Source organism: Aotus nancymaae, unplaced genomic scaffold, assembly GCF_030222135.1.
Source record: "Aotus nancymaae isolate 86718 unplaced genomic scaffold, 86718_ANA_hifiasm-v0.15.2.pri h1tg000040l, whole genome shotgun sequence".
Lineage (NCBI taxonomy): Eukaryota > Metazoa > Chordata > Mammalia > Primates > Aotidae > Aotus > Aotus nancymaae.
The window spans coordinates 39,147,788-39,169,133 of NW_026988454.1; the positions used below are offsets into that span (position 1 = coordinate 39,147,788).

At 34.2% G+C, this 21,346-nt stretch overlaps 1 protein-coding gene across 12 annotated transcripts in view; it reads left to right on the forward strand.

The window, feature by feature from the left end:
• Positions 1-21,346, forward strand: part of PTPRK (protein tyrosine phosphatase receptor type K) — a 554,712-nt gene that overhangs the window by 123,571 nt on the left and 409,795 nt on the right. For 11 of the 12 annotated variants that reach the window (XM_012435091.2, XM_012435093.2, XM_012435094.2 and 8 more), the window contains exon 2: positions 1,252-1,374. In XM_012435091.2, the coding sequence (XP_012290514.1) occupies positions 1,252-1,374 (123 nt within the window). Of the gene's footprint in view, positions 1-857; positions 917-1,251; positions 1,375-21,346 lie in introns of those variants that run through there. The other variant, XM_064360709.1, reaches the window with a different exon arrangement.

The window sequence follows — 21,346 nt, forward strand, 5'->3', positions numbered from 1 at the left end:
TCCTTCTAACTTTTGCCATGCAATTACTCCTGAAAATAAAGCTAGAAAAACCATGACTGATGCAAAGGGGAAATGCTACCCCCATGTAAAAAGACCAAGTTATTAAATAAAGTAGGAGCGTTGAGAGTGATTGTAGGCTAATCTGATTGGTTTTATGTGTGCGTCACCACCTACTTATACATCATAATTGTGTATGAAAGTAACCTAAATAAAGCATGAAAGATATCACAGACCTCAAACACTTTAGACCCTAAAAAGGTTTATGTTTCATTGGCTATTAAGAGATTTCAAAGAGTTATTTTAAAGCAAAGATTTTAGTAAACTTAAATTATTTCACTTTTTTGAACTTGCATTAGAGGAAGACAACTTTCACTCTTGTTATTCCTCTTCTCACCACTAAAGTTATTTAAAACTAGTTAGACTATAGGTGGTTTGTGAGGCAGGAGAATAGGGTCTGGAGGCAGGTAACCAAAGGCCAATTCAGCTGACTTCTAGAACTAAATAGAAAGGACAACCCCAACTTTCCAGGCCCAAGCAACAAAAGGACCAGAGGTTACTCCCTTTGTTAACTTCTTCCTTTTCTGCGAAGTGATGAAAAAATTGAAAGTATCTCTGATTGGTTGCAGAAGGTTCTGTAAAGTGTTGAATGCGGTCCACCTCTTCAGTTACATGAAGTGAACACCAAGTAGCCAATGGGAAACCTGTAGGGAACTATTTGGACGGGAGAAGATCTGTATTCAGGCCCTTGAACCACTGCTTGGGCAGCTCCCACACTGTGGCGTGTACTTTCATTTTCAATAAATCTCTGCTTTCCTTGCTGCATTCTTTCCTTGCTTTGTTGTGGGTTTTGTCCAATTCTTTGTTAAGAACGCCATGAACCTGTACAACTTGAAGTCAAGTCCCTCTACCAATAACAGTTTGTATATTTCAAGAAAGCCTCACTTATTCATGTATCTTCTATTATTTTTAATATTTCAAAATCTATGCCACAGTCTTCCTTCTGGGGCTCAAATGGGCTTCCTTTTCAAACAGAAAGTACTGATGGAAATTTATTTTTCTATGAAAATTAAAAAAAATAGTGATAAACAGGAGTACCATTTATTAAGATTGTCAGTACCATATATGATATATATATATGTATTTTATATATATTATATATATCTCAATATAACATTTCTTTCTCCAGAGATTTTTTTTAATGTTTGGAAAATCTGTTTAGAATGTAACAGTAGTCCTCTTTTCTCCTTCTAGGTGGCTGTACTTTTGATGATGGTCCAGGAGCCTGTGATTACCACCAGGATCTGTATGATGACTTTGAATGGGTGCATGTTAGTGCTCAGGAGCCTCATTATCTACCACCTGAGATGCCTCAAGGTGAGAGTCACTCTGTTTACTCAGTGTTGGGGGAATAGTTTTGCAATATCTATGATTTTCTTATTTTAGGTGTAACAACAATAATTTCATGGTTATAATAAGCTAATTTATTGTGCTACTGGATCACATCTAGGAGGCTTAAAGTATTCTTTGCCTTTCTTATAATAACTTTCTGTAATTCTGTATTCTTCAAGAATGCTCACTATACCTTTGTTATTTCCGTCTTTGAAAAAAAAAGGTATTAGTGGGTTTTTTTCTATTTAATAAAAACCTCAGTGACAAACCAAAAATAAAAATGATAAAAAACAAAAACAAAAACAGAATAAACAAAAAAAAACCCTTATCAAAATAATCTTAAATGTGTTATCAGCTCATTTGGTAGTTACTCAATTAAATTATATAGGTTGGGTCCAATCAGACTAAGGGAAAGGCTTTTATTATGTAGCAGGGAGAGGTTGTGTCTTTCTGCCACTGATCATGAGCATGCCAGTGACTCTGAGGGGAGGCAGCATGGAGAAAAAAGTGACAAATGGAGATCTTTTATGTGGAAATTGTAAAGAAGTAGGGCCAAATCTGTTCTTTTTTTTTGAAATGGAGTTTTGCTGTTGTTACCCAGGCTGGAGTGCAGTGGTGCAATCTCAGCGCACCGCAACCTCCACCTCCTGGGTTCAAGTGATTCTCCTGCCTCCTGAGTGGCTGGGATTACAGGCCTGCACCACCATGCCTGGCTAATTTTTGTATTTTTAGTAGAGTTGGGGTTTTACCAGGTTGGTCAGGCTGGTCTCGAATTCCTGAGTTTGTGATCCGCCCACCTCGGCCTCTCAAAGTGCTGGGATTACAGACGTTAGGCACCGGGCCCAGCATCTGTTCATTTTTTACCTTACTTTGTTATATCCTTTGATTTTGAGTGTTGTGAGTTAATATAATTTCTAATTGTTTAAACCAGTGTGCATTGTGTTTCATGTTATGAAAAACATTAACACAGGATGTCAGTATTGACATACCATTTCATACAATAGTGGACTAATAGTTGTGCTTTCAATTCTGCATATTAATCTGGAGCAAATTCCAAGTTCTGTGCATATATGCTTAGCATAACATTAAATTGTAACATTGAAAATGTAAACATGAATTTAAAAATATAACACTAAAGAAAACAAACTCTTTTCCTTCCAATATTTAGAACAAGACAAAAATAGTACATAATTACATATTATATATAGTCATGTATATATATGATATATATCATTATGCTATTATATAATATCATTGATGTGCTGATTGCTTATCACTAATAATTTAGGTTTCAAGGTATATTTTAGTATTTTTATTATGATTATCTAAAAATGGTTTGAATTAATTTTTCAACAAAATGAATAAGTCCTTCCTGAGTGTGAATTTTAGATATGACAATTTTAGACATAGCCATTAGAAGTGAAAATGTTAATTCTGGTTATTGAAGACAGAAAATTTTATCAGTAGCACCCTTGAACTTGCTGATTAATATGATTTAAAAAAACACAAGGGAGGGTGGGTGTGGTGGCTCACACCTGGCAATCCCAGCTTGAGGCAAATGGGGGCGGATGATGAGGTCAGGAGTTCGAGATCAGCCTGACCAACCTGGTGAAATCCCCATCTCTACTGAAAATACAAAAATTAGCCTGGTGTGGTGGCGGGTGCCTGTAATCTCAGCTACTCAGGAGGCTGAGGCAGGAGAATCACTTGAACCCAGGATGTGGAGGTTGCAGTGAGCCTAGCATGCACCACTGCACTCCAGCCTGGAAAAGGAAAACATGAACAATAAACAATTTATCACGAGTATGCAAAACAAATTAAACCTAAATGTTACATTTCTAGATATGATTTTTGGTTTGTAAATGAATATGGTAAATATATCCTTGAAAAGTTTTTTATTGGTTCCCTGTGATGTGTTCTCTTATAGTAGAATGAATTAAATTTGCTTTTTTACTTTGAATTGTCACTTTCCATGACTGAGTAGGCAAATGGTTATTTTTGAGACTTAACTGAGCCATAATTTCCTTTGCAGAGGGTTAAATTGGAGCTATGTGGTAGACAATTTTTGCTTCTTATGTTTGACCCCTACTTTGTCAGTAGTCTCATTTAATTTTGTGCATGGGCTTGTATTTTTCTTTCAAAGGCATGTAACCTTATTTTCCTGGTTCATTTTAATTAAAGAAACTACTGTAATTTTTCACCTGAATTTTCTCTGGAACATTTCGACTAAACTTTTCATATAAAATTAAAGGGAGTGGGCTGGGATGCACACATTTTGACTGTTTATAATCAGAGAATAATAAGAAACATGTTGATTTATGGAAATGTTACCACTGCTAATTACCATTGATGGTGGGTAATGAATAGTTGAAGAATTACTGCTCAGATGACCTTGTTGGCTCACCTTTGATGAACAGCTTAATTGGTGGTTACAGTACAGGATGATATGCACAGAAAAAGAAAGTGTTTGAAATTCAACCATATCTTCCAATTAATAGGACATTAAGTAATTAATCATGCAGAGGAGGAAAGAGGTCACGGCCACTTTATTTTTGCCAAATGAAATTGTGTTTAGTCTTCAGAGAGGTGAGAGAAAACACTCATGTATATTCTTCTTTTACTCACCTCTTTTTATAATATATACCTTTTTTTTGTTTTCATTTACCTTCTGATATTCCTTTAAAGTGCTGACTGGACATTCCTTGCTCATAAATTGGCAAAAAGGAGACATTTAGATTTATCATACTAAAATGTTATGATCTTTTTATTGTCACATAAATTAGCAAGCATGCTTATTTTCTTTATTTACTTTAAAAACAGACACAAACAAAAATAAAACCAACAAAAAAAACCCCAAATGTTTGGCAACTCTATGAAGGCTGGCTTTCCAAAGCAAACGTGTCATTGAACTGTGTGATACTTGGTGTTGTTAACTGGCCTAGATTTGAGAGTAGGGATTGTGATTGACATCTCAATACATTTATCTTTGACTGTAATTATAACTGCTTTTTCTTTTAAACAGGATTTTGTACAATGGCTAATTGAATTTTAGTTGAGAGTCTCTAGAGAACTTATTTAGTAGTATTTAAAATTATGACTGCATTGTATCCCACTTTCAGTCTAGTGTTTTCACTGATAACAATGAAAATAACTGTACAGGGTTTCTTATTAAAAATGTACACACTGTATATATAGTAAAAAATGAAAGTCCTGTGTCATTAAATTAAGCTGAAGATTGAAGTAAGGAATCATTCCTCCTCCCTTATAAAACTTAGTGAGATTTGATTCAGTAGGTTAAGGCCTATCTAGATCTCAATTAAATCTCAATTCTGCTCCCTTGTCAAGCCTCAAAACTAAAATTTAGAGAGCAAATGAGATTATACAGAAAAGGGAGAGAAATGAATGATGTTAAGAAAGGTGACTTGGCTGGGCGCGGTGGCTCATGCCTGTAATCCTAGCACTTTGGGAGGCTGAGGTGGGTGGATCACAAGGTCAGGAGTTTGAGATCAGCCTGGCCAACATGGTGAAACTCTGGCTCTACACAAAATACAAAAATTAGCCAGGTGTGGTGGTACACGCTTGTAATCCCAGCTACTCAGGAGGCTGAGGCAGGAGAATGTCCTGAACCCGGGAGGCGGAGGTTGCGGTGAGCCCAGATTGTGCCACTGCATGCCAGCCTGGACGATAGAGCAAGACTCCATCCAAAAAAAAGGAAAAAAAGAAAAAGAAAAGGAAAGAAAAGAAAGATGCCTTTTTATTAATTAGTTACTTTCAGAACTGTGTATCTTTTTTTCCCTTAGATTTATTAGCCAGGTTGTTAAAATAAAGGTTCCCTTAGTATTTGGAGAGATTTGGTGTGCTTTTTTATTCAGTGGGGAGCATGCATGGGTCATATGATCTTGTACCTGGCTTTCTTCTGATAGTGTGATAAAGTGAACATTAAATAAGACATTGGTGCCCATAATTTGATGCATACAATAAAAGGTATAGGTAACATGATTTCAGCTAAGTTTTCTAAGTAATGATATGAGTCCCTTAGTTTTATAGGAGAAGATCTAGTAATAATTTATTAAACTAATGTTATGTATGCCATGTAACACATTGTAATATATCTGAGAAGAAATTTCAAGGAAGTTCGTATGTTGACTTGCGCTTTTTTTCTCTCTGGGGACAGTGATCAGTTACTAAAAGTAGTGGATCACTTTGACTGTGTTTTCATCTCCCTATTATAGATGATTAATAATAAAGTATATGTTTTTTCCAAAGTCATAACTGCCAAAAATCTCACACAGCTGAATTAACATAATTATTTGACAGCATATCTGTCAGAGATGAAACGGGAGAGAGTGGTAGAATAAAGTTCTGTGCATATAGTATTGGCAATGAATATTGACTTGCAATTTTATGGCTAGTTTTGTCTTAGAAAATTTAGAAAATCAGGCCAAAATGTTGGTTTACTTTCTTTTCATCATCTAGCTAGCATTGTCTGTTAACACAACCAGAGAGAGAGAGAGTGTGTGTTTGTGTGTGTGTGTGTGAACATATGCATTACATGTAATGTGCAGTTGTCCTAAGGGGAACTGAGAGATTTAGTGGTAGTGGGGAGAAGAAGGGAAGGGAATAGCTTAACATCAGGCCATTAACATAGGAAAACCTCAATAAGTATTGGATATAAGTGTTAGATTCTAAGGAACTTGAAAACTGCAGAGGTTTAAAGCTGGAAGGTTTTATATCACTCAACGATTTTCAGATTTTTTTAAGTAATATTATTTCTTTACAAAAATAATATTTTCTATTACTTTAATATTTAAAATCAGTGACAAGGAATGAATTGATTGGAAATGATCTGTTATATAATTCCCTAAATTCTCACCCCTACCCCTTTCTCTATACTGCCCTGCCTCCATCAAGGTAGCTTCTCTGAAAAACACTTAGAGACATATGTCTCCAAAGGGCAGTTTGAAAACAACGATGCTGCAAACTCAAGCACTTTCAGATAAGCATCTTTGAGATGAAAGCACTTACTACTATTAGCTACCACTTACTGGTCACTTACTGAATTTTACTATATATTAGGGACATGATATGTATCTTTTAATCCCCACAAGAGCCTTATAAAATTGGTGATATTTTAGAGATAAGTGGAGTGAATATCTTAACAGCAAATCTGTTAAGAGACAAAACATGGCAGAGAGTGGTAGAATAAATGTCACCCAGGGACAGAATAGGAACTTAGATGTGTCCTATATAAGAGTTACTCTTGATCCAGTACCACCCTGCTTCATCATTGTAGTTGAGTTGACAAATTTCCTTGACTTGGGCATGGGCATTTAAATCTACTATATAATGAGCTATATACTTAATTTGATTTAATCCAGAATGATCTTCTACCACTTCATTTAAAATATTTCTTTCCACAATTTGAAAGCTTTAAATGACTGTTTCTTACTCTTCATGGGAAATGGAATAAGACTCACTGTTGTTTGAAATTGCTGCCAAACTTCAGTTTTCTCTATTATTTTCATCCCTTGGGGAAACGCTTTGCCCTTCCTTTGATTTACCTGGATGTTATTTTTAGTTATTTGATAAACACTTGCTGTATGTCTGTCTAAGCAAACCTTTAGAAACATATATATTATCTACTGTCTCATTAGAGCATGTATGGTGAAAGAGAAAATCATGGACGAAAGGAATCAGACTAAAGTCTAGGGTTTGAAAATAATTTTGTCTTTGTTTACAGTGAAGTATTTTAGGATGAGAATTATGGGCTTATTTCAATGTGCTCTTCGAAACCATGTTATCTTCTGTCTATTGATGCTTTCTCCCTCAGCACAGAGATGATAGTTTGCCACATTAGAGTTGCTTATTAAAAACAGTGGGAGCTGGAAACAGTGCAAGGTGAGAGAGTAAAAGGCTGTAATGGACTGCTTGAAGGGTGAGCCACTTAATGAAGGCTGGTTTTTAATGTAAGGACTATTACCCTTGTGGACATAAATGCAGCATGAAGAATGTCTAAATTACAGTGGAAAGAAATGGCATGCTGAGACTGGAATTTTTTCCTGATATTTCAGGCACATAATGCATCTAAGTTAGATATGTCCCAATATATTTCATGGGAAAAGAACAGCTTTGTATTGAAAAGAAAAGAAAAGAAAAAAATTAATGTAGGTGTCAGTGCTAGAGTACTTCCAACATCCTAGATGAATTAAGATAAGAATATATAGCAATTTCAAAGACTGTATTGTCACCTTTAACATATACCTTAAAATCAATACATAGTCCAAAGACTCAAAATGACTTTTCCTTGGGAGGAGTGTGACCGGAAATAGTTATGACCTTATACATCTCCTCTCCAAAAATAAACTTGACTTAAGATAGCTAGGGACTATCTCAGTTTAAAAGCTTATTATCTTTCAAACACAATAAAATGCCAGGGAAATATATATATATATATATGATGAAAAATAAACATGCAGTGTTAATAATCTCATATAGTTAATGTGAAAAATATGGAGTTATGTATGATTATATATTAAATTATCATTACATATTAAAGATGCTTTAAAATCTTCAAAGAATGTTAGTTTTCAAACCTAGTTACTGCCAAATGTACTACCTCTGTTCCCTCCCCGAAGAGGAAATTATTGACTGAGATATATTTTTCAAGGAAAAGTGAACATTCTGTAAATGTAGAGCATACAACAATTTAGAAATGTTAAGAACATCATGAAATCTCCACCTAGCAATGCTGATTAAAAAGTTGCTGGCTTGCTTTTTCTAGGTTTATGAGAACAAAATTAAATAGGACCGTTTTACAAACTTCATCAAGCTGGTTATGTATTTCTGTATGTTCCTCCCACCTCAGTTATTTAAGAGTTGAAGATTAAATAGGAAAGTAGGGTGGCAAATTTGACTATTCAAAAGTTATGTTTTGAGTGTGTGATTTTTATCCATGTTAGGTCAGACTTATTGGAGACTTAAAAAATTCTCCTCTGACTACTTCTGTCTAATCCCAAGCATTTAAAATATGTCATTTCATTTAATTCCCCCAAAATGCTTTTGGAGTATGTATTAACCTCATTCTGTAGATGAAGGAACTGAAGTGAAGCGAGCTTAAGTAAATTGCCAGAAGTTTTATGTCTTGGAAAAGGCAAGGCTAGGAATCAGGTATGTAGAGATACAGGATAAGGATTTAACCTTTGAACTTTATTAAACAAGTATATGTAGAGATCCTTCTTTAGAGACTGCAGCAAAAAGCTTCAGGGCTGATTTGGAGGTGTGGTAGAAGTTATATCTCTTATGCTTTCACCAGTGCAAGTAATGGGAAGCACAACTAGAATGTGTTTAAACCATAAGGAAGGCTACATTTACATAACAAAAGGTCCAGAGTTGGCTGATTCAGTGGCTCAGTGATTTTATCAAGAATTCAGATTTTTCTTATCTCTTTCCTTCTCCATTCCAGTAGGTCAACTTTTTACCTCAGGCTATCTCCCTTTAAAGGTCTAAAATCTATGGCTATTCTAGGTACCAAATTCAGACAGGACAATATCCTGAAGAAAAAGAGGTTATTATTTGTCTCTTCCTTATGTCTTATACGTATCAATAAACACAAAAAACTTTTCTGGGATACTCTTTGATACAGATAAGGTAGTATAGATCTGTAGGTAGAATTTCAAAGCTGTGGGATTTAGAAGAATCCACAGATAAAGCATTTATTAGAACAGCATGGTATTCTGTAATGCAAGTTTGTCTAACCTGTGGGCCACATGCTGCCCAGGATGGCTTTGAATTTGGCCCAACAGAAATTTGTAAACTTTCTTCAAACATTATGAGATTTTTTTTCCTTTTTTTTTTTTTTTGTAAGGTCATCAGCTATCATTAGTGTTAATGTATTCTTCTTCTTCCAGTGTGGCCCAGGGAAGCCAAAAGATTGGACACCCCTGATCTAATGCATTGGTCAGCCTAGCATCAGGTTTCCCTTAATTTCATGCATTTACTGCATCTGTAACATGAAAAGCAGGAAATTTTCCTACCCCTAGTAAGCTTATCTTACCTTTCTAACCTGCCATTGTTACTCACAATGATTTTTCATTCTCTCTTGTTTTCCTTAAGATTTTTATGGCATGGAATAAATAAGGAAACATACTTTATTTAAAAAAAAACTCCAAAACTAGTCAAAAACTCCAAAAGGAGTCAAGTGTTATACAGCATATATGTGAGTGAATGTATACTAAAGATAGATTAATTTGTTATTGGGGGAACCAGCAGGATAGTAAGATTGGTTCAAAGGATTGTAGGAATAAGGGAAACGTTTATAATCAGTGAGAGAAAGAATGGTGGAATAAGATTCCTAAATTTTATACTAAATGTCCAATAAGACAATCAAAGTGAAATCATGAGGCTATCTTTACTAATAGACAAATCATTTCCTCTGTACTAGACAAAATTTGTTTGCATTATTATTATATAAGTATCATTTGTGTTGTGATGAATGTTCTACAAATAAAGTCTTTTTTCACAGAGTTATAAAATATCTTAATCAGTGGTAATTAGTGATTCAGATGAAGCGACATACTTTTAAAGAATTAGCTAATCCTTTGGTGAAGGATATATATGTGTAGTCATTCTTGTGCTGGGTCCCAAATTTTGAACATTTTTCTTAAAACTTTCCCCTTAAGATCATCAATATTATCCAAGGATGATTCTTGTTAAAAACAACAAAAAAGTGATCTCCTTTTGTTTTTGTCTGATTTATTTATTTATTTATTTATTTATTTATTTGTGTATGTATGTATTTATTGAGACAGTCTCCCTCTGTCACCCAGGCTGGAGTGCAGTGGCATGATCTTGGCTCACTGCAACTTTCGCCTCCCTGGTTCGAGTGATTCTCCTGCCTCAGCCACCTGAGTAGCTGGGATTACAGACGTGCACCACCATGCCCAGCTAATTTTTGTATTTTTAGTAAAGATGGGGTTTCACCATGTTGGTCAGGCTGGTCTTGAATTCCTGATCTCATGTGATCTGCCCTCCTCAGCCTCCCAAAGTGCTGGGATTACAGGCATGAGCCACTGCACCTGGCCTGATTCCTTTAGATTGGTGCAGCAAGAAGTGTTTATTGACATAGCTTTGTAGTAGGATTGAAATATCCAATGCCATGCAATATTAAACAATTAGTAAGAGTGGATCTGTTTCAAGATTTCATTAGAAATCTAGAATTGCGTTTTCAGTAGCCTTTATTACTTCAGAGTATTTTAAAAAGCAAATCTTGGTTTATTCTTTTCAGAAGCTTAGGAACCAAACTCAAAATAACCATTTCCATTAGGAGTATTTCACTTGAAGTACTTATAAATGTGGGTAAATTCCTTTCTCATTTATGTCTCCCAAATGAGTTGAGATTCCTGGCTTGCCAGAAATTGACCTTCTTTATTTCCTCTCAGGCTGGACCCTATAAACTCAGACTAGGGAGCAGATCCAATTACTGGCAGGGCTCTGTTGGTATTGATTGGTTCCACATATCAAATATACAGCATTTGTCTCTTTGGTGAGCTTATCATATGTGTTTTAGTAAAATGTTCTTCTTAATCAAACAATTTGTACAGTTGATTTGTCAACTTATATTCTGGTAAAAAAAAAAAAAGGCAGATTCTTAGTTATGTATCCAGTTAACTGCCATTAAAAGTAAAGACAGAAAAAATGTTTTACTGAATATCTGAGATGTCAGTTGGAAGCAGATATCAATTAAAGAACCTTTATTAAGTCAAGTATTAAAGTTAAATCAAGATAAATAAAAAGCTTTATTGTTATAAGTATCAATTAAAAAAACAGGACATTAAAAATATACTGAAAATCTCCCAAACAAGTAATCCCAATTAGATTCACCTCATGAGTTCATTAGTTATATTTAACTGATTCTTGATCTCTTGAATTTAGGGATTATAGTTTATTTCATGAAGTCATCAATCCCAGAAATTCTGGTTTAGTAACCTGGTATAGTCTGGCTGATGTGTAAGTGATATCAACTCTGAAGCTTGTACCCTTGAGTCTGGTCCTTGAAGACATCACAGTTATGTACCTGGTCTGGTACTTTCTATTGAGGTCACTATTTGAGGACCCAATTTCTGGAGCCTATAGTTAACAGCAGAGCCTTCAGGCAAGTATGGAGGAATGCAGAAACCACCTGCTGAATGACTGAATGGTTGTGATTAATTTATTATAGTAATCAACCATATCAGAATAGAAAAGAGAAAAATTCTCTATCAGGATATAAGACTTACTATTTAATAAGGATTTGGTTAACAGCTCCTCTGAAAGTAAGAATATATGGACAGTGACCGTATTAACAGCTTGCCATGTTCTTCCTGCGAATTGAATTATTTTGGACACATATTTTATATTAGCATGATGAATTATTTTAGACACATATTTTGTATTACCTTAAAAAATTAGTGCACAGAAAGTGAACCTCTCTGATTTGAAGCTCTTTTTATGCAAGCCTTATAATGGTGTTGAGCTAATTAAAAAATATGAAACATACCAAACAAGTTTAATTACTTTTATTGTTCCTAATCTTATAAGGTAAGAAAATGAATCCCTATGGCTGCCCAAAGACCCATAGGAAATCACAAAGGCAGATTAGAAGAAAAGATTTCTTGAAATTTTTATTTTTTCTGAATTTATTGTTTTATCATGCAAGGGAGAATCCGAAGAGTTATCACAGGACATTGGTCACTTGATTAAGATAGGTGCCTAAAAATAAGAAATAATACTAGTATTTAAAAATTATTAATATTTATGATAATAGTAATTATATTAATATAGTAATTAATTTTAATATTAAAAAATAAAATAGTGGAAGGTAACACAGTGATAAGGAAACTCAGCTCTTCCAAGAAATAAAGTTCTATTTGTTTCTAATCATCAAAACCATAATAAAATCAACTTAATATGCAAAATATTATCCTGGAGAGATACCCAATCTTTCCTCAGACTAAACAGAATATTAGGAGTAATTTTTTTAACTTCCTGTTAAGAAGAGACTGAAAATACGAACATCAATTTGTTATTTTAACAGAGGGAAAACCTAATTCCAATCTGGCATTGGGTAGTTGACAGTGAAAGCTTTAAAAAAATAAATTTTTTTTTTCCTGGTCACCAAACAATTTGTTTCACAATTGACTTGTATTCAATGAATTTCTTTAAATTCATTATGTTCTGCACACATTCCATTTGTAGTCACTCTAAACTTTTAAAAATATCTGTACCATTCTGATGTTTTAATGACTGTTGTATTTCAATGTAACTCACAACTAACTCTTCCCACTGGTAGTTTTGTTTACATAAAGCTTGTCTCATCCATGGCCCAGAATGGCTTTGAATGCAGCCTAACACCAATTTGTAAACTTTCTTCAAACATGAGATTTATGCACAGACTTTTTTCTCTTTTTTCCTTTCTTTTCTTTCTTCTTTTCTCTTTCTCTTTCTCTTTCCTTCCTTCCCTCCCTCCCTCTCTTCTTTCCTTCCTCCCTTCCTTCCCTTCCTTCCCTTCCTTCTCTTCCTTCTCTTCCTTCCCTTCCTTCTCTCCCTCCCTCCCTCCCTCCTTCCTTCCTTCCTTCCTTGCCTCCATCACTTCCCTCCCTCCTCCCTCCTTTCCTTCCTTCCTTCCTTCCTTCCTTCCTTCCTTCCTTCCTTCCTTCCTTCCTTCCCTCCTTCCCTCCCTCCCTCCCTTCCTTCATTTTTTCAAGCTTATGAGCTATTATTAGTGTTGGTGTATTTTATGTGTGGCCCAAGACAATTTTTTTCCTTCCAGTGTGGCCCAGGGAAGCCCAAAGATTGGACATCCTTGATTTATATATTACATTGAGTTTTTGAGTCATAAGTAAAAATTCTTTCTCTGGAAAAAAAATTGAAATATTGTCCAAAAATCTTTGTATTGAGAGATATCTCTATTAAGTTACATATTGAGAGGTATCTCCATTAAATTTGGTTTTTATACCAAGAAAAGCTTTCTACTGATAAAAATACGGACAACAGAAACATTTTGTTGGATATCATGTGTTTGAAATGTATCAACTAGAAGTCCACCTTCAACCAGATGTCAAAGTGAGTCTTGAATGAGAAGGAATATTTATTAGGAAGGGAAAATTAATTTGAAATTGTATTTTTATTTAATTGTTGGTAATGGACAAGTCTAAAAGGGTAGTAATATATTTCCTAAATCAGCAGCCAAAGCAACAAAAAAAGATATCCTTCTCTGAAAAGCTTAAGAAATAAATTCAAAAATAGCTGTAGAAAGCATTTGGGTTTTAATTTTTCTCATGTTTCTAGTATATTTCTTTATGTAGGGATAAGAAATAATTTGACTTAACATTTTATAGAACATAAAAATATGTTTAAACTGTCAAAATATTTTTTCAGAATGCAACCTACTAATGATTTTGACTTATTACTTTTGTGGCTACAAACAATATTACTTAAAACAATATTAAAGATATGCTATTGTTCATAAAACAACACTGTTCTTGACAATAGAATTAAGAAATTGATACTTAAAATTAAGAATAAGGTGTGTTGTACAGTTTAGCACTGTGTCTGGCACATAGACCTACAATAAATAACTGTTTTATGAATAGCTTAAAAGCTTAAACAATATAAACACGTTTTTCTCAACTTTCTTCTTGAAAACCTGTTTTAACTATGTTGGAACTCAAATTATTTTTGAATGAATACATAAATGGAATGATAACTTTGCATGAAGGAAAAAAGGGAATATTTTAGAAAATGATTTGGATTTAACTGCTCTTAATGCATTGTACAATTGCAAAATGGCCTTTTGAAGCTTCTTAATGTAGATGAATGAATGTGATGGAGCTGGTCAAGAGGATTGTCTGAGTAAGTTTAATTCCAGCCCTGTGTAACACTGTAATAATATTCTACTGATTGTGTTTATGTTTTCTTCAGCGTGTTATATGAAATCTTTGGATGTTTAGATCTTTGCCATAGTATTGGAAGATTATATTTTTCAGGTTATGTCTTATAGTTTAACTTTGCTCTTAAGAACGTTATTGTGATGAGAATATCTTGCTTTATGTAATAGGCACTGGTTTTAATTTTTTTAAACTGGATTATTCGGGTATATTCATTGCCATTGGAACCAAGAAACAGACTCGTTTTAGCTTAGTAGTGATGACTATTTCTTCTGCTCTCTTTGACTCAAAATTAAAGTCAATGAAGAAAAGCCAGTAGGAAGAGCTCCCTGTTACTATATGTCACATTCCTTGTCATAAAGTCTGTTTCTCCCTAGTAATAAAATTTATATAAACCCTTATAAAAAAAGGATGGTTTTTATGTTACTTTCTTATTTATACAGGCTGAGCAGTTTTTTTTTTACTGAACCAGTAGCAGTGGTACAAAAGTTGTTTTGAAATTTTAAATGCTCTACATCTATGCTTAGGAAGTGGATATGTGTAGGTCACAAGAAATCATTAGAATGGAAGAAATAAAGAGAAATGAATGGTCAGTAAAAGCAATTTATGATTTTCAGCCAGGCACAGTGGTTAACATCTGTAATCCCAGCACTTTGGGAGGCCAAGGTGAGAGGATTACTTGAGGCCAGGAGTTTGAGACCAGCCTGGCCAACGTGGTGAAACCCTGTCTCTGTTAAAAATACAAAACAACAAAAAATTAGCAGGGCATGGTGGTATGCACCTTTAATCCCAGCTGCTAGGGAGGCCGAGGCAGGAGAATCTCTTGAACCCAGGTGATGGAAGTTGCAGTTAGCCAAGATCATGCCACTGCACTCCAGCCTGAGTGACAGAGTGAGACTCTGTAAAAAAAAAAAAAATATATATATATATATGTATATATATATATATGTATATATATACACACACACACACACACACATACATATATATAAAATACATAATTTTCATATAAGTTTTCTTTATGCTGCTTTTAAATATTTATTGTCCATTTTTAAGTGGACACACAATTACATATAGTTGAAAAGATAGTATTCTGTAATAGAAGTCATAGTTCTTTGTGCTCAATTTTCCTAGTATTTTTACACACAAAATCTCTAAACTCAGCATATCATATAAATCATTTTGATACTAGCACCAGTATAATACTTTTAACATAATTGAAATTTCTCCCCCTACCTTTTTTTTTTTTTTGAGATAGGATGTTCCTCTGTTGCCCAGGTTTGAGTGCAGTGTCACAGTCATGGCTTAAGCAATCCTCACACCTCAGCCTTCCTAGCAGCTGGGACTACAGGTGTATGCCATCATGCCTGGCTAATTCTTGTATTTTTCGTAGAGGTGGGGTTTTGCCGTGTTGCCCAGGCTGGTCTCAAACTCCTGGGCTCAAGTGATCCACTTTGGACTCCCAAAGTTCTGTGATTACAGGCATAAGCCACCATGCCTGGCCTGAAATTAGTTTATGTTAAATCTGAAAGAGACCCTAGAGATTTTCTCTAGTCTAAACTTATGTTTTACAAATAAAAAATAATGTGGAAATAGACAAACTGACACAGGAACTTGAGTAACCTGAATTTAAATCTAGATTTTATTGCTTGAGATTTGGTCATGATATATAACCTTTCTGACCTTCCATTTTCCCATCAATAAATTCAAAATAATAACATTTCTCTCTCTCTAAATGTTGTGCCAGTGAAATGAAATACAGTGTTTAGGCAGCATCTGGTAGTATCTGGGATGTAGCTGATGGTGAATAAATATTATTTGCCTTCTTCCCTCTGGCCCAAGGTGACATGGCTGGTTAGTAATCTCATTAATCTATAAGAAATTGATTTGAATTCTTTTCACTTACTTTTTTTTTTAAGCAAGGAATAAATTGCATTTTCTCATCACAGTTTTTCAGCAACTTATTAGGAATTATTTTATGTCCAATTCTGAAAATTACCTTTGTTACATAATTACTCACTGAGTGCAGTTGCTTTGCACTCTAACACATAATGATATCTGGAAATGATTTTTATATAACAAAGATAGAATAATGAGGTATGGAAGTGGTTTGGGAAAAGGTTTATTAGTTTTCAAGTCTTAAGACTGTTTTTACGTAGTTATTCCATGTGGGTTATTGAATTGCTTTGTGATGATTCTAATTTAAAAAAATTTCTAATGAAATACAACATTTAACTTTGAATTTTACTTAATCTTGACAGCAGCTGCAGTCTATAATGTCTTAAGGCAGAGAAAGAAGTTATGCAACAGTTTGAAGCTGAGACACTGGGAAAAATTGTTAAAAGTATCTCATACTGCAGAAACACAAACGAGCACCAGCAAATATATAGATTTGAAAAAAGTGGGTCTAAAACTATCTGATAGGGCTTATTGTCATATTTTTAAAAAATCTGGATATTCTATCATGCAAACAGATTTTGGTTTTATGGCTTAAAGTAGAACTTGTAAAGATCCTTACTTGGTTTCTACATATTTGAGTACTTTTTTTTAACCTGTTATCAGATGTTAGAGCTGTGCCCAGATTGTTAGTTATGAGTTCTTGCTCTAAAATGAGAAATTTGATTAGGTTGGCTGTCCTAGCTATGCCTTGGTTATGTCTTTTGAAAAATGAGAGAAGGATAAATTATCTCTGCTCTTTGTAGGTCTCTTTTACATAATGTGATAATTAATGTGTTTTCAGTTATGTTGTATGTCAAATGCAGATTCTTTTAAACCTGCAGATTCATAAATGTGTTTGGGGGGTTATAAATCCTTTAAAATTGTAATGTCACATATATATGTATTTGTATATGTCTTTGTATAGGAAGGTATGTGATTTTCCAGGAATATGTTAGACACAAAATATCAGAATAATCACACAAAATAGTAGCAGAACTCTTCAGAATACAAAATTGAATGGGTACCTAAGGCACAGTCCTTGGGGAAGGTTGAGTTTATAATGGGAAGTGAAACTCCCACTTTGCTCATTTCCTAGTCTGGTATCTTGTGCTGATTCAATCAAAGATGATACTTTTTACAAAGTCTCCTTTGCACCCTTTTAATTTTATTTTCATCCTTTCAAGGAGAGTTAGCTATATCCAGAGTTTAAAGGATTTGAAATTCTTTATTCTCAAAGAATTATCGTGTGAATTTTTTTCTCTCCTAAGACTAATATCTGTAGGGTTTTTTTGTTATTGATGAACACATCTTTTTTATGTCCTCTTGCTATACTATTGGGATGAAAGCCTCGTTTTTCTAGGACTTATATCCAAGCTGAACAAGATTTGGAAAATCCCGTTAATCCTTTTTCCTCCATGTACTTACTATTATCTATGGGAAAGCTTAGATAAATTACTTTGAGCATGGTGTTTCTCATTTCCTGCAACTCACTGTTGATTATTACAAGCAAAGCCATAAGTAAAAACAAATGAGCACACAAATATTATTAAACAACAAAATATGAGATAGCAAATATTATTAAATAACAAACACTGAGAGAGTCTGCCATCCATTCCTAAAGTGAATGTCCTGGAAGGTCAAGGCTTTTTCCCTCTGTCTAGCCAACTAGCGTTAGAAAGGAACATGTGACTTACCAAATATTTCATGAAAGTCTGAGAATATATACAACTTGTAAAGGATTTAAATATTTTGGGGGATATAAAAAATTGTTCCTTTTCTTCAATACCTTATGAAGTAAAAGAAAGCAACTGAGGCATTTTTACCAAAGAACTCCTTATTTTGGAAGACTCAGGCTCTCGACTCTAGCACTTACACCATATGATGTGGACTGATTGTCCTCTCTTTCTTAAAGATAAAATCAATACTTTCCTATTTGTCCTTCTTTTCCCAGAAAGGAGTTGTAAGGACCAAAATAATACATGATTGTGAACATATCTTGAAAACAGTGAAAGTATGTTTTAATTATCCCACAAAGTAACAAATGTGTTGGTAATGTAAATGGAGTGGTCCTTGAATCTTTAATTATTACATGTCATTTTACTAGTCAATACTTCAAAGAATGAGACTCAATCATATGGTTCATGGCAGTACTTCATATAGCATTTAGTCGACTCATGGTATTTTATCCCATGACTATAGGTAGTAATGGCAGAGTGTAGAGACAGAGAGAATAGAATGGAAGAACCAAGTAAACTGGAATTGGAGTCCAATTTCCAAAAAGAACAGGCAGTAGAACGTTTCGTCAGTAACTAGATAGACTAGTAGAAAGATATCAGGAAGATGCAGCAAGTGGCAAATAATCAGGTACTATATTATATTCTTTCTGTCTTACTGGTGCCTTGAATAGTAATTTACTGTGATAGACGTTCAATGATTAAAATATCCTCTTAAAGTTTAATCTCTAAGGTCATTTTAACTATAACAAATAACTCATTACTGTGTTATTTTCAATCTTATTTGAACTTTGCATAGGGTAACAATTATATTGGAGTGGAGATAAAAGTAGAAGATATTTATGCATAGGTAAAACGGGCATTTATAAAAAGAATATAGGTGAAACCAGGAAGTGACAAAATTCTACTCTGTAAAATTTCTCTCAAAGTGAGATATGTATATATTTTCAGTTATATGGCATATTTCACATGGTATTCTTTGGACTTCTTTGAAAGATTATGCATACATTATGTATATGTATACTTCTTTGAAAGATTATGCATACCTTATGTATACATATACATTAGCAGTAATTATTTTAGAATCTGATTTTTGTTATCAGATTCCTGAAGGTATTTTTCTCAACTCTTATTTGTATTTTCAAATAAGTGGAAATTTTTTTTGTGCTTATTTTCTTATGTTAAAATTAGTACATGTATATGAATGAAATGAAAATGAATTAGAAAACATGAAAATTATACATGTCTCATAAGCAAGAGAAAATCACCATCCATCTTTGGATGTAATTTTTACCCTTAATAAGTCTGTATGCATTCTTGTTTGTATGTACATCTCTGTGTATGTCTGTGTATATTTACGTATGAAATCATGGCCAGATAGCATGTACATATTTTTTTGGCTTTCAAAATTAATGCTGCATCAAATATCCAAAAATTCTGTTATTTATAATTGTTATCTTTGGGAAGATTGATTCAATAGGAACTACTAAATTTTGTCCAGAAGCAAGGCCTAACTTATGTTTTAGTTAATTATATTTGTTTTCTGTTTCATAAATGTAATAATTGCTTAACTATATAGATAGAAAAAGTAACTTATGGTTTGTATTTATTGAAATATAACTTTCACCTTAATATATGTGATTAAATTCATTCTATTTCTGTGAAGATTTGTGAAGCACAGTCTAAAAAGCAAACTGTGATCACAGATTACTTCTGGAACATAATTCTTGACTATATTGGAGTTAAGCAGAGCAAAGAAACATGTGCTCTTTTCCAACATTAAGAAAGAAAGAGTTTTAATGTGTTTAAAATTCAACCTAATTTATATGCTTGTAACAGTTCTGAAGTTGATTAAAGTCTGTAGAGTGAATGAAAATTACATGTAGTTCTCATTTTAGTTGACCTTCCATGTTAATTAGGACATTTTTTTTCATTTATTTTGTAGTTAGGAACATTTTCTTTTTCTAGTAAACTTTGATTCTGGGGTTTTTTTTTTGGTTGCTTCTTGTTGCTTTAATGAAGTTGATCACTTTCATATCCCTTTTAACTTTTCTCAAGATGTTGAATATTATTTTGAAATACAAATCAAAGTACTATCATGAGGAAAATTTAGGCAGTTCCAGTTATCTATACTTAAAAGCCAGTTGTATATTCATTTGACAAATATATATTTAGTGATATATTATATGGTTTGGCTCTGTGTCCCTGCCCAAATCTCATCTTGTAGTTACCATAATTTTCATGTGTTGTGGGAGGGACCCAGTGGGAGATGATTTAATCATAGGGGCAGGGCTTTCCCATGCTGTTCTCATAATAGTGAATGGCTCTTATGAGATCTGATGATTTTAAAAAAGGAGGAGATTCCCTGCCCAAGCTCTCTTTGCCTGCTGCCATCCATGTAAGATGTGACTTGCTCCTCCTTGCCTTCTGCCATGTGAGGTGTCCCCAGCCAAGTGGAACTGTAAGTCCATTAAACCCTTTTTCCTGCATAAATTACCTAGTCTTGGGTATGTCTTTATTAGCAGCATGAAATGGACTAATACAGTAAATTGGTACCAGGAGCAAGGTGCTGCCAAAAAGATACCTGAAAATGTGGAAGCAATTTGGAACTGGGTAACAGGCAGAGGTTGGAACAGTTAAGATGGCTCAGAAGAAGACAGGAAAATGTGGGAAAGGGTGGAACTCCCTGGTGACTTGTTGAATAGCTTTGACCAAAATGCTGATAAGGATATCAACAATGAAATGTAGATGAGGTGGTCTCAGATGGAGATGAGGCACTTGTTGGGAACTGGAGCAAAGGTGACTCTTGTTATGTATTACAAAAAGACTGATGACATTATGCCCCTGCCGTAGAGGTTTGTGGAACTTTGAACTTGAGAGAGGTGATTTTGGTTATCTGGTGAAAGAAATTTCTGAGCAGCAAAGCATTCAAGAGTGATTTGGGTGCTGTTAAAGGTATTCAGTTTTAAAAGGGAAACAACATAAAAGTTTGGAAAATTTACAGCCTGACAATGTGATAGAAAAGAAAATCCCATTTTCTGAGGAGATTTTTCAAGCCTGCTGCAGGAATTTGCATAAGTAACAAGGAGCTGAATGTTAATCATCAAGACAATGGGGAAAATGTCTCAATGTATGTTAGAGGTCTTCATGGCAGCCCCTCTCATCACAAGGCTAGAGGTTTTGTGGTCTGGGCCAAGGCTCTCCTGTTCTGTGCAGCCTAGGGACCTGGTACTCTGTGTTTCAGTTGTGCCAGCCATGGCTAAATCGAGCTAAGGTGTAGCTTGGGCTTTTGCTTTAGAGGGTGGAAACCCAGCATCTTCCAGGTGGTGTTGAGCCTGCAGTTACGTGGAAGTCTAGAATTAA